This window comes from Tachypleus tridentatus, chromosome 6, assembly GCF_004210375.1.
Source record: "Tachypleus tridentatus isolate NWPU-2018 chromosome 6, ASM421037v1, whole genome shotgun sequence".
NCBI classification, from domain to species: Eukaryota; Metazoa; Arthropoda; class Merostomata; order Xiphosura; family Limulidae; genus Tachypleus; species Tachypleus tridentatus.
In genome coordinates, this window is record NC_134830.1 from 162,572,577 (window position 1) to 162,587,369 (window position 14,793).

General features: G+C 31.2%; 1 protein-coding gene across 4 annotated transcripts in view; it reads left to right on the top strand.

Moving 5' to 3' along the window:
• The window catches only part of LOC143254323 (Na(+)/H(+) exchanger beta-like), a 107,511-nt gene extending 97,242 nt beyond the window's left edge, over window positions 1-10,269 (top strand). For 2 of the 4 annotated variants that reach the window (XM_076509301.1, XM_076509304.1), the window contains exons 23-26: window positions 2,637-2,666; window positions 6,392-6,421; window positions 7,642-7,787; window positions 9,554-10,269. In XM_076509301.1, the coding sequence (XP_076365416.1) occupies window positions 2,637-2,666; window positions 6,392-6,421; window positions 7,642-7,787; window positions 9,554-10,132 (785 nt within the window). In that variant the 3' untranslated portion in view covers window positions 10,133-10,269. The remainder of the gene's footprint in view (window positions 1-2,636; window positions 2,667-6,391; window positions 6,422-7,641; window positions 7,788-9,553) is intronic. The other 2 variants (XM_076509302.1, XM_076509303.1) reach the window with 2 other exon arrangements.
• Window positions 10,270-14,793: the final 4,524 nt, after the last annotated feature.

Consider the following 14,793-nt stretch of genomic DNA (forward strand, 5'->3'; position numbering starts at 1 on the left):
CTAGTTGTGACTGTGTCCTGTGCAACACAATTATCGTGTACAGTCTAGTTGTGACTGTGTCGTGTGCAACACAATTATCGTGTACAGTCTAGTTGTGACTGTGTCGTGTGCAACACAATTATCGTGTACAGTCTAGTTGTGACTGTGTCGTGTGCAACACAATTATCGTGTACACAATTATTGTGACAGTCTAGTTGTGACTATCGTGTACAGTCTGGTTGTGACTGTGTCATGTGTAAAACAATTATCATGTACAGTCTAGTTGTGAGTGTTGTGTGTGAAACAATTTTCGTATACAGTCTAATTATGACTGTATGAGATATGGACCAGTCTAGTGACTATCAACAGGATTCACACAGGTCATTAAAATCCTGGAAAGTCATATGATTTTTTAAATACAAAGTCCACTACTGGAAGTGCTTGAAAATCGATGGTTTTTATTAGCATATGCTATAACAGTTCTTACAAGCTAAATCCAGTCACTCCCACATCCAGGAGTTTTCATTGCTGATGAGATGTACCATTATATTTATTTCAGTTTTGAAAAAAATATATATTTGTAGAAAATGTGACTCATAAAATTGGAAACTTGTTGACCACGTATCATATAACTATATTGTTAAAATGATATTATCATCATAAAGTAAGCTCAAATTCATTTGGAGGAAGATAAAGAACACATACATTTCAAATTTGTCCAAATTCCATCTTCAGTATAAACATTAGCCTAAGATTTTAATCAATTATTGTCTAAAGTTCTGTAACAAAAAGAGAGAAATGTAACCAATAGCTATATAATAGTGAGTGTCATAAACCTAACTACTGTGTATGAAACAGTCAAACTTTACCATTGAAGAAAGCTCATAAGATTATTCCCAGCATTTCATTTTTGTAGAGCAATAAATATAGACCAGGATGTTTTGAGTGGCATTTTGAACCTCACATGTGATTATTTGTGAAACAGTCTTCTAATCAGGACTTGTTATGTATGCAATTTTTTCTTTGTGTTCTTGTTAGTTTTTGCTCTCTGATGTTAAACAAATAATTCTTAAATTTGTTCATGATTTTACTTCTAATAATTGTATCCTGTGGTGACACCAGGGGCATAGATCCTGGGGGGATGGGGGTATACATCTCCCTTCATTCTTGTGGGGGGTATGGTGCATACAATCATCCCCCCCTACAGTTTGGTCTGTTGAATTGTTTTATTGCATCACAGGCCTACAAATTGTGTGTTTGTTCTTGTGATTCTTGTGTTCTTACCAATCGAATTACATAATTAGGCCTAGATGTAGGCTTTTTCAGTAGCCGAAATGTACATCTTTAATATAGCCGTGCTTCTAAGCTTTTCATTCTAAGTGATAGTTCGTAAGTATCAGTCAGTAGGCCTAAGTATACATGCAAGTATCGTGGCAACAAGATTACTCTGTGACTGCATGTTTACAGCTTTCAGGTTCACGTAATCAGAGATTACCAATTTGCAAATTGAACAGTCCACATAAGTGGTTGCAAAAATCATCCCCCCCCCATCGGGTGTAAAAAATCTACACCCCTGGATGACACAAATATACATGAAAATACCCTTGATAACAAAACTATTAATTATTTAAACATGAACATGTGATAATGTGCCAAAAAAAAATCTTACAGGCAGGATGTCATGTTAAAATACGAAGGAATTATTAACCTACGAGTTTTCCAGTTCTTTGTTAGGAGGAACTGCTGTTTTAAACGTACAAAATGTTTTAAAGTAATTGAATGCAAATGTACAGGAAAAAAAATGTTGATGTGCATAACAGCGTGAAAGTGGTTTTGGTTACAATATGAGTGTGAATTTTTGCTGTGTTCCTCAATTAACATGGTCATGTGATGTGTATTCAGCAGCCAATCAGGAATAGTTTGACTTTTTGTGCTGTTGTTAGTTTTGTAAAAATGTTCAATAAATATTATTTTATTTGAATTTTGGTTAAATGGTAAAGAAGTTTTAACTCTGTCCAAAGCAAATCATTTTGGAGAAAGACACAACACTGTTACTTGTTATTAAAGTAGAGTTTAAAAAAGCATACATAAGTATACATAAATAACTGTTATTAATGAAGAATTTACTAGTGCTTTGTTTAATTAATGTGAGATAATTTAGGATCTCTTTTTCATATTTTTTGTTGCTGTTTCAATGAGTATTTTGTAGGTACTTCAGATATTAATTGCTATAATGTATCATATAACTGTTACAGCATTTTTATCATAATACATAATAAAACTTATGATTATCTTAAAATTATATAATTAATTTTGAAACATTAGGATATCGAAATCTTTATAGCTCTAACTAGAGAACGTGGTTCATTTTTGAGTAATACCATTTTATAGTTGTTATTTTTTGTTACACTATTTTTTAAATAATTCTTACTTCAATACACATACTGTAACAATGTAAATCAAATTTAATAATAGTAAAACCATTTTGTTTTCTATCAAACACTGATATGAACCTTAGTTTACTTTTAATTGCAAAATAATATATGTCTTCATTAGATATCTAAATATTAAAAAGAAAAATTATGGTAACACATTTTGAAAACCCTTTAAAACCCAGTTTATCACCTAAGTCTGTAAGCAATTTACCTTTATTTTAGCCTTGAAAAGAGCAAAAGTTAAACTTGGAGGTAAGTATAAGTTCTCAGTAAATATTGTCATCTGTTCTTGGACATTGTCTGTTTTTTCTTTTATAATCTTTGTTCTCCTCTATCTTTCTTCAGGCTTCAGTCACTAGTCTGTTTCACATTTCTTAACACTTGTCTTAACTAATATCAATGAACTGTATCAGTAGTTATGAATCGGATCTTCACTGCATGGCACGGATAACCATCAAGTTTAGCATGTGGTTTAATTGCATTGACCATTCTGTCTTTTGTTATGTGAAACTCTATTCACGTTTCTTTTAATTATCATGCATGCATGCAATTTACAGATATTTTTTATATTCTTAAAACTAACATCTAGCGAATTTTAACCAATGAAACATTTAAGATAAGAGATAACTTTAATTGATATCAAATACTGTAATATAAATTTGTTTATGTTTTTAAAGATTCTAAAAGATAAATTTTGATATCTAAGTTATAAAAAAAAAGCAATAATAATTGTATTTTTTATTATCACATAATGCATGTACCCAACGTACAAATTTGTTCTCAGTCCCACAGGCCTATTTAAGCCAGAGGGAAAAAAGATAATTGGGTAAATGCTTTTCTCATAATGTAACAGAGCTAATTTGGAGTTTTTCCAAACCTACTTAAATTCTATCAAATTCTACGATATTCTGAAAAAATTTAGATATTCCATTCATTTGTTTCAGAGAAAAAGATTGCCAAAATGGCACAATGTAAATATAAACATGCCTAGTGTAGAGTATGTGAAAAATGCTGCAGGTGTGACAAAAGCATAGAAGGTAAAATGAAACAAAATGGGTCATCAGTCTGGTTCAAAGGTACAGAACAAAAGAAGGTTAACAATACATCACAATTATGTTGAGTTTCTAGATTCTGTGATTGAGAGAACCAAGACTTGCTTATGCAAGCCACAGAAGTACAAGATTCAAAAATTGAGTGAGATATGGACATCGTTTTCATGAATTCTTCATATTATTCCCATTTTCCAAGCAGAGAAGTTTGACAACAAACACCTGGTGACGGAATATCAAAAAAGATATTCCATATTACATGCAAATGGTTTCCTTTGTGTCAGTAGTGTTTGAAAAAAAAATGCATTTTTTTTTTCCCAGCATATCCAAATCAACTTACAGACATAGTGCTGATCAGTTACCAAAAGATGCACTGTTGATGACCGGTTAAACTTTTGTCATGACATTTGCAAAATACAAAAGATGTTGAGTTGAGGTTCTAAAAATGTGTTGATGGCTTTGTTATATTACCATTTCCAACTAAGACAAATAGAGGCCTTATTCAAAGACACATTGCCAGATGAGAAACCTCCAGGGAGAAAAATCTATACAACTATGCAGAAGCATTGCAACCAGTTGGTATCTGGGCAATATTTGAAAAAGTAAAAAGTTCATTTGTGAAATATGATACTTCATGTCAGCTACAGTCAGATTTATCTTGTCCTCATCAAATACACAATTACTTTCATGGGTGGACATAATATTGAAAGTGGAAATGCATTGATCATTCTGCCAGAAATTGCCAGGAAAAGGATTCCAGAATTGATGCACAAATCATATGTGGAATATTTTACTGAAATAATTTGTAGGAGAACATTTTTTCAAATTAGTAAATGCTTTGACATTCAATGATATAAAAGCTTTGACTGCTCTGGACTATGCAACTGGAATTTTGGTGAATGATTAATTTGATTGTTTTGTTTATATCATTGATACAGTTGATTCAGATATATGGGATGAGTACAGAAATAAAATGGTTTAGGAAATGATGTTTCTAGTGTTGTATACACTTAACTGTTAACAGCTAGAAGTTTTAAAGAAAGCTGAAAGGAAAAAAGAAGTGACAAGTCCTTCAGGACATCTTTTACTAGGCATAATGATATTTTTGATGCAGATGGAAAGGCTCTTGTCAAAGAATATTCCAGCTTCACATCAGTTGTAACCATATGTGGTGGAAACATAAAGTGTCCAACAGAAAACAGATCCAAAATGTAAGTTCAACACGAAACCAAAGTGGATGAACATCAAGATCAAATTTAACCTGAAGTTAGATAACTGAAGCTCACAGTATAACAATTGGTAATTGGTAATGTATCCATGGAGATGACTTGTTTCTTGATATGCAGGGAATCTGTGGAAAAATTGAAGATGAAGACCTTGAATTGAATTTACTGATGGCATGAGTTTTATGGATGATACTGACAATGAGGTTTTTGATGAAGGTGATGTCATTGACAATGAAATTAGTAAAGGAAGTGATGAAGAGGATATGTTGTCACCCCAGGAAGTTATTACTCCTTATACAAAGATTACAATAGGTTCCATCAACTGAAGTATGGTGCCATTGTCTTCTATGGATGATGCAGCATCCACTGACAATACCATTTGTACAGTTCACAGCAGGAAATTTTCCTCAATGGCATTTTGGGAAAGTCATAATGCAAAGAACCACTGGATAAATGTGATACCATATCATTTCCAGTGTTAGAGGCAAAGATACTACTAGAAGGAGGATGTATTGAATTTATTCAATGTATTGATGATAATTTAAGTAGTAATTTTGTTCTTGAACCTAAAAACCAAATCTTTTCAGAAAGGTTGGGCAATATGCCTGTTGAAGGCAAAAAGTGTATGCATCATTATTTTGATGATGGGAAGTAAATGTATGATGATGGAAATGTAAGTGATACATACAAAGAGGGGTGGGGGATCCTGATCACATACTTGAAATTGGAAGTGAAATACCACTATGCATTGGATTTACCATCTGTGAGAGAGCTTCATTTGGCACTCACTTCCTTCATTGCAAAAAGAAAACAGAGCAGCAAGTGGTCGACTTTCAACTCTAAGTTTTCCAGATGTGATTTCAAATATCATCAATGATATTTTTGATGTAAATAAAAGCATTGCACCAATGACACCATTGAAGAGTTCCCTCATGAGAAGAAAAAAACCGAGATTGGCCAAATCAAACAAAAAAAGAAGAAAAGGGAAGCTGTTGAAGGAGGTGTTTCCTTATTAATTTTGTTCTTGTTGAAAGGTCAACATCAGTATTCATACCTTAAAAAAACAATGAAATTGTAAAGGAATCATCATTTATTGCACTTATTTTCATAAGAGTAAGAAGAAAAAAACAAAAGAACAAAAATAGAGAGAAAAGAGCAAAAAGGGATGTGCTTTTCTGGAAAGTGTAGCCAAAATTACACTTTTCAAATGATCATAGAAGTTTGAGTATTTATGTCTAAAAAAATATTAAAACACTTAAGTATTTTCCCTGTTCTGTTTTTGTACCGTATGTTCTATTTTAGTGCTCAAAATTCCACTGTTAACTATTCAAAAAACTGACAGTATATCAAGAAATTTTTGCCACTGCAAAATATAAAGCATAGTTCTTGCTTTTTTGTCTTAAAACAAACAGTTTGGATAAAGATTATACATACATTTCAGTTCAATGTTTTTCTTTATGTAGCATTAATTTTGTGCACAAACAGTTTCTGCACTCATAAGTTTTATTTAGCTGATCAAAGATTTGTTTGACTTCTTTAAGCAGTGCTTTTAAATTTTTAACTTATATGGCCATGTAGATTATTTTATTGTTGTATAATTTAAATGTTTTCATTTTGTTTGATTACAGATTCATATAGGTGCCACTTCTTTTGCTTAATTTTCTGTTTCCTCACTTATGATTTTACCCTTTTATTTTTAAAGCTCTGAGACATTTTCAAGCCTTTTCATTAGGTGAGTCAATCCTCAAAGTCCCTTTTACTGAGAAATGACTAAGTGCTTGAGTTGTATTATGTGGGTCAGTATTATTTCACTAGCTATCCATGCCACTAAAATATACTTGTTTAAATAACTTCAGTAAAATATAACCTTTTTAATTTATAAAAGTATAAGTACTGTTTTAATAATACTTCTTTTTAAAGCAAACAATTAAAAAAACTGTTTCATTTCACTACAGTATAATTTGTTTTTCTTATCTTCTGATTCGTTAAAGATCACCCCATCAGAATCTGTTACTTTTATAAACAAGTATTTGAGTTAGTATTTGGAGAACTCTATGGTATGTATGCTTACTCGCTTATTCAACAAGACCAGAGAGAGGTGTTTTTTTCCAAAAAGGAGTTTAACTGTAGTTTCTAAATTCAAAAATGGATGCTTGGGGTCCTCTTTCAAATTTATTTTTAATTTTCTGAAAGAGAGTGAATTAATGAATGTCTGTAAATAGTTTTCTTCTTTTAAAAAAATAAGAAAATTATTTTATTATCATGAAACGGTTTAAATTAATAATCAACTAAAAGTTTGTTTTAGAGGCCAAAAGGCAAAGTTTACATGAATCACTTAAGCCTCCATCTCCAGCTAAATCCTTGATTAAATATTCAATTTGGTATAGAATGAAGTTTTTAGGAACATCAGATATTTTATTTGTGACATTATAGGAAAATGTTGGCTCCAGTATTTTTGTTGTGAATTTTCTGCTATTTTTAATGAAGGAGGGTCTACATTTACAGTTAATTTAGATAAACTGAGACTGCTTCAGTGCCTCATCCCTAGATTGCTAAAGAATGATTACACCAATTAAATAAATGACTCTATAGATACTTGAAAGGAGTCCAGTTGTATCTGTTTGAGTATCCAGAATCATGTTTATAATTATTACAATACTTCCTTGACATTACTGTATAAACAAAAACATCAGTTCATGTACTTTCATCTTTTTATTTTTTAAGTAGTCCACTGTATTTCTTTAAATACTTCTATGGTTTAGAATATTATTTCATTTCTCAAATTACATATTTTCACAAAAAAGGCCATTCTGTTGAATTATTTTGTGTGAAAATGAATACTTTAAAATATATTTGTTACAATAACAGTTTAACATGTGAAAGTTTAAACAACTATCCAAAATGAGCTATGAAAAAGTGAAATTACATTGTTGAATTATTGTATTTTAACAGGAAAGTCAAGATTCTCTCCAAATGAGGAACAAACTTTGCAACAACCTTCACCTCGGGTATTATCCAGACCAGGAACAGAAGAATCGGAAAAAGAAGACGCTTCGAAAGTTTTACAGCGAGCATTTCAAAATAATCCATTTTACAAGGTGGAGTAACTTTGAATATACAACTCATCAATAAACAAAATAACTCAATTAATTGAAAGTTTACTGATAAAAATTCAGTCCAGATGAGAAAGAATGGTCTGTTTCCTTTACAATCCATTTTTGTTGTCAGCAAGCACTTTTTAAAACTAAATTACAGAACAATTTTCAGGTATCAAAAAACACCTGCATATCAGATTTCAAACTTTAAATAAAAATAATTTTAATAACAATTTTGCAATTTTTCAACTTTAAAAATACTTAAGAGATGATATCTGTCATTTTAACATTTCTGGTAATTCACAAAGAAAAATGAAAACAAATGTACAATCTTTCATTTATGTGTAACTCTGAGTCTTCCCTGTAAATAATCCACTTATGAATTTCCCTTTCAATTATTTTACCTATCCCAAAACATAGATTTATGTTTGCAAAGAAACTAATTATCCATGTCATATTTCTTACAGGATGTTTCTTCTCTGTTAATGGTTTTATTATTACAGCCTCTTTGTTTCTAACCATTTATGATGTCACAACATATGATACAAACAACTACTAGTGAAGTTCTACTTTAAAAATAGATGAGGGCATTGTTTAAATACTATTTGATTAAAGCTGATTATAAACTATTAACATCAAGTTAGAGTGAATAAAGTGACATAATAAGACTTGTGAACAAAGATATGGAAGTTTCTTCAGACATTCTTTTCATTCCTTAAAATGTTTTCATGTTTAAAAACTACAGAAATTTTCTTGTATGACAAGACCTCGGGTAAGCCTAGTTGAAAGTTTCTTTACACATTATTTTCATTCCTTAAAATGTTTCCAAGTTTGAAAGCTACATAAACGTTCAGGTAAGCCTAGTTGAAAGTTTCTTTACACATTATTTTCATTCCTTAAAATGTTTCCAAGTTTGAAAGCTACATAAGTGTTCAGGTAAGCCTAGTTGAAAGTTTCTTTACACATTATTTTCATTCCTTAAAATGTTTCCAAGTTTGAAAGCTACATAAGTGTTCAGGTAAGCCTAGTTGAAAGTTTCTTTACACATTATTTTCATTCCTTAAAATGTTCCATGTTTGAAAGCTACATAAGTGTTCAGGTAAGCCTAGTTGAAAGTTTCTTTACACATTATTTTCATTCCTTAAAAATGTTTCCAAGTTTGATAGCTACATAAATGTTCAGGTAAGCCTAGTTGAAAGTTTCTTTACACATTATTTTCATTCCTCAAAATGTTTCCAAGTTTGAAAGCTACATAAACGTTCAGGTAAGCCTAGTTGAAAGTTTCTTTACACATTATTTTCATTCCTTAAAATGTTTCCAAGTTTGAAAGCTACATAAGTGTTCAGGTAAGCCTAGTTGAAAGTTTCTTTACACATTATTTTCATTCCTTAAAATGTTTCCAAGTTTGAAAGCTACATAAATGTTCAGGTAAGCCTAGTTGAAAGTTTCTTTACACATTATTTTCATTCCTTAAAAATGTTTCCAAGTTTGATAGCTACATAAATGTTCAGGTAAGCCCAGTTGAAAGTTTCTTTACACATTATTTTCATTCCTTAAAATGTTTTCAAGTTTCAAAGCTACATAAATGTTCTTGTATGACAAGACCTCAGATAAGCCTAGTTAACTTAAACAAGTGTGATAGAAAATGGCAAAATATTTCAATAACTCAAATTCTTATTTGTTCAAGTTTGTTGTTTATTTAAACAATGAGCATAAATTAAAGAATTTATCTTTTGAAAATAAACATGTATTTTTCACTTGGGTTACAGTATCACCAAAAGTATAATCCTGACCTAGTAGGAGATGATCAGCAGGAGATATCATCTCACCTTCATGCACGACGATTGCGAGCCAGACGTCTCACTCTATCTGCCATGAGCAGAGGACACAACAGTAATGCTTCATCATTGGATGATGTAAATTATCATTGCAGCAATGATCCAGTAAACATCCACTCAAGCAGTCCTCAACAGCGACCACTTAGTGCTCCATCACTTCCAGAAGATTTTCTGTATGACAGCGCCACAAATATATTTCTGGAACAAGCAAAAAGACGACGTTCAATCATGAGTGGGGAACCAAGGCATAGGCTTGTAAGATCTGCAACCACTGGTATCCCATCAACAACATCAAAAGACCACGGTCCACACCTACGACGACAACATGCAGTTTCAGGCAGCAGAGATACCATGACAGAAGACAACCTTGAAGCAATTTTTGAAAGTATTAAAGAAGCAGAATTAGAACCCACAAATGGTAGCAGTAGTAATTCCAAAAGCTCTATGGGTAGGAAGGTTCAAATAGTATCCCCTGCCACTTCTGATAAAAAAGATGAAACTCCATTTTGATTGAGTTATATACCAATGTTATAATAATAATAGAGAATATACCTCTGTAGTTTTTCACCCTTAAAATATGGGTGTTTGTATTTATCTCTAATTATGCTATGTAGTTATTTTGCAATAAAAGTAATATTAAGTAACTACTTACATAGTAAAAACATTTCTCTGTAACTATTTCATCTTCATTCGGTAACAATATTCAGAAGCGCCTATTATACAGAAATATTGAGACATATTTTATTTAGTTATTTAAGTGTTAATATTTGGTGTAGATAATTTATATCAAGAAATTTTAAAACTTCAGAAAGGTCATGTAATAATTATGAAATAATATCTTCATATTCAATGTGGTCGTGGTGTTATATTGATATTTATCACAGTTTTACAAAAGTATATCGGTGTTTTTTCTTTCAAACAGATTATGTAATCAGAATCTAATATATTAACCTTACTGTTTCTCATTGCCTAACTTTTCAACTGTAACAATTTTTAAAATAGATTTTTTCTTACCTTACAGTAGAACACTGCTGAATTTTCTATCCAGTTAATATAATTTTTAACCTCTAAAAGGATTAAATGTATTATTACAGATATTATTATAGATTAAAATTGATCTACTGTCAGTATGTATTTCAACAACTATTTTAAACCTCTTCTTACTATTAGATTTATTTCCTGAAGGAGGACATTGACTTAATATCAAAACAGTCTATTGTGTTGTTCAAAATATTGCCACTGTTGTAAAATCGAGATCTTCCATTAATGTATAAAGGAAAGTGTTTTGTTTTTTTTTTACTATTTCACTACATAAATTCTTTTGAGGTTATATTTTAGCTTCCCATGTTTTAAAATCACAGAAAAAACCAAACAAATACATAGCGCATCATTCAGCATGTATGTGTTTAAATTAAGACAGTAATAAAACATTGTCAAGTGAAAACGAGTAGTCACAACATTAAGAGACATGTTGTCAAACAAGTTATAAATAGTCAGAATTGTAATAAAGCCCATTTAAACTTCCAGGTATTCCACATTTTCCTGTATGTTTCTATTTTATCAAGGACTGCTTAATATATACATCTCGAAAGATCTTTGTGCTGAATGTTAAAAAAAAAAAAAGTTCCATTTTGTAAATGTTTACATAAACTTGTATTTTACTTGGCTATGAGCATGTAATGCACTTGATAAAAACTACTAAATATTCTTCAGGTAAAGACTGATTTTTACTTATCTTTGTCTTTAATCAAGAACACTGAGATAAACTTTACAAAAAATGCAATATTTCAAATGCAAATGTTTGAGAAAAATTAAGAACCATCATTCTCAATGCAAGACATAAAGTTTCTCTGTTTCATTAAAATAAAACTGAATTTTATCAGACTAAATATTTATCAATAGGTTTGTTTCATATCAAAATGAGAGGGACATTGAGAGAATTATCTGTTAGTCCTGAAAGTGATTGTTGATTTACAATAAAGCCAAATACTTTATACATTTAGCTGTAGCATTGACAAAAATTTAAATGTGAGAATATATTGTTGTGTAATTCTGTCAGAAAAATATAGTTCATGAAATGTTTAGGTAATATTTAAAAGTTTGAATTTAAGTTTCCAATATCTGAAAAAAATACCTTCTTTTCTTAAAGTATAAGTACAGCCATATAACATTAAGTTTCAGATAGTAAATTGCTTAATAAATCACAGAGCTGTCGATAAAGTTCTCTCCAATGATAAGGAAACTAGTTTAACTGAAAACACTAGTTTCTCCATTAAAAAACAAAAGTATGTATTAAATTATATATTTAAAAACAGGTGGTATGGGTAGATAAAACACTAATAGAGGAGCAAACAACGTTTTGACCTTCTTCAGTCACCATCAGGTTCACAAAGAAAGAAAGGGTTACTAACTGGTAGCTGGCCACATGTTGTTCTGTAATTGAGTGTAAGAATGTAGAGGGCATGCTTAAATGTTGGATGTGTTTATTAATATAGGTATAAAAGTGTTCCTTTGTATTGGTTTATTTTAGGCTTGAAGCATGTGGTCAGCTACCAGTCAGTAACCCTTTGAACCTAGGTGAAGCTCCTCTAGTGCTTTCTCTACTCATACCCGCCATTTTTAAATACATACTTTTCTCTACAAGTGGGTTTTCTCATCATCATGGATTTGTATGTATTAAAGAAATTGAAGTTTATTCTTTGCATTGGTTGGATATTTCAGTACAAATGATTAAATTCATGGTAGTCATCCAACAGCAGCAAGTTCAATCTTGTCCAACCTCAAATACATTTACCCAAAAGTACACACAAAATTGCAAGAAAGCATCTTGAGATATTTTGTATAGTACTTCAGTTTCGTAACTATTTTTTGTTAGGTTAGTTTGAGTCAAAATGTCAAATTCATACTTAAATTGGATCAGGTATGTCATGGTTTGAAAACATCTTTACTATACTTTATATATCTCTCTCTCTTTGCAACAAATTTATAGCTACTTTTATAAATTGCATGTGCAGTGTTTTAGGTTATCCTACATTTTAACAAATGCTTGTTTCATAACTAGTAGCATAAACTTCCTGTTGTTGAGTATTTTCTTCCATATATAATAGTCTGTGGAAGAAGTTGAACCTTGCTCTGTGTCCAGTAGATAATGACCTCTAGTTTTACAGCATACATGAAGATGTAATTTTAGTATTAAAATTCTTTGAAAAAAACATTGTTATAGTACCAGAGTTTGATTTGTAGGTATCAGAGAATTGTTGTCCTTGTTAGATGCTGCTATCATAAAACACAGAAAAGGGGAATTCTAATGCAAGTGAATTTTTACACACTGAATGCATATCATATAATTATAAACCAGTTAACTGAAATAATCCTACATAATATTCTGTATGGCTGTTAATAAGATCCAGTTAAATTTCAAACTTTGTGCACCAGACTTAGACATAAAGGGTACTATAATCAGCAGGACATTCATAAAGGTAAAATCAAAAACTTTTCAAATTAAAACAGAATCTTACGTTGTCACCTACAGTTGTGCTTCAAGCGAAAAGCTGTTAAATACAGACCTGGAAGTAACACAGTTTTAAAAAAAAATTGTAAGATTAAAACTTCTTGTGGAGAGAAAGCTGGTTACAAAATGCTAAAAGTTAAATGAATTTCTTTACTCTGCTGTTTAATTCTAAGTTCAGCTTGGCATGGCAAGGTAGTTAAGGCACTATACTCATAATCTGAGAGATGCGGGTTCAAATTCCTGTCACACCAAATATGCTTGCTCTTGCAGCTGTGGAGGTGTTATATGTGATGGTCAATCCCACTATTTGTTGGTAAAAGGGTAGCCCACTTCTAAATTAGGGACAGCTAGTGAAGATAGCCCTCGTGTAGCTTTGCACAAAATTCAAAAACTGTACGTAATTATTAACCTTCAGTGGAGGTCCAGCATGACCAGGTGGTTAAGGCACTCGTCTCACAATCTGAGAGTCACAGGTTCAAATCCCCATCACACCAAACTTGTTCACCCTTTTTGCTGTGGGAGCATGATAACGTAATGATCAATCCCACTATTCATTGGTAAAATAATAGTCCATGAGTTGGTAGTTGGTGGTGATAACTAGCTGCCTTCTCTCTTTATTCAGCTAACACAGATACACTATTATTATATTAATTTAAAATGTATTTTACGAGATAAAACACAGCAGATAAAACTGTAAGTTATGAAATTTTGATGTTACAAAATGTGCCAAAACACAGAATTGATGACTATTTTGGTTGCTTCTCTACCAATGAGGAAGTTGCCAGCTTGTATGTTTGTGACAAATGATGCTTGATAGTTTATTTACTACTAAAAACTTACAGCTGAAAAAGGCTTAGTTTCCAAGAAAATTCATCACACTCAGTTATCAGTTAGTTTGAATTATATAAACTTTTAAAAACTGCAAATATTGCAGTATGACAATGAAATCAAATCATAAAACAGTTAATATACACGTACATACACACACAAATTCAAATACTGGACCAGATCCACAACTTACAAATCATGCATTGGTTCAATCTCATCCGCATAATCAGTTGCAAGCTTTAAATTTCACCTCATCTAAATAATCTTTAAAGAGCTTTACTTCCTCAAAACAATCAGGAGTTTTAAAGCTTTAAATAATTGTAGCAGAGTGACTTACAACACAAAACTGTTTCACTCTTCAAATTATTTATACATTTAAGTAAATTATATTAACTGCTCGAGTGGAAACATTTTTAATGTACTCTTTCCTTATCTTTTTATTTTTAAGAAAATACGGATATTTTGGATGCATAAAATGTTAAGGAATGTACCTAATGCCTGTGTTGTTTTTCTAATAAGGAGACTGTAGGCAAACTTCCACAATGTTAAAAAAAACGTTCAATTCATTAATATCAGTCTTGTATTTATTGTCATTACTTATTTATTTGGTTTACAGGTTTATAATCACCATATAAACAAAGTCCTCAGTGATGACGTTCGTTTGTTTGTTTTTGAATTTTGTGCAAAACAACTTGAGGGCTATCTGCGCTAACCATCCCTAATTTAGCAGTGTAAGACTAGAGGGAAGGCAGCTAGTCATCACCACCCACAGTCAATTCTTGGGCTACTCTTTTATCAACAAATAGTGGAATTGACCGTCACATTATAACCC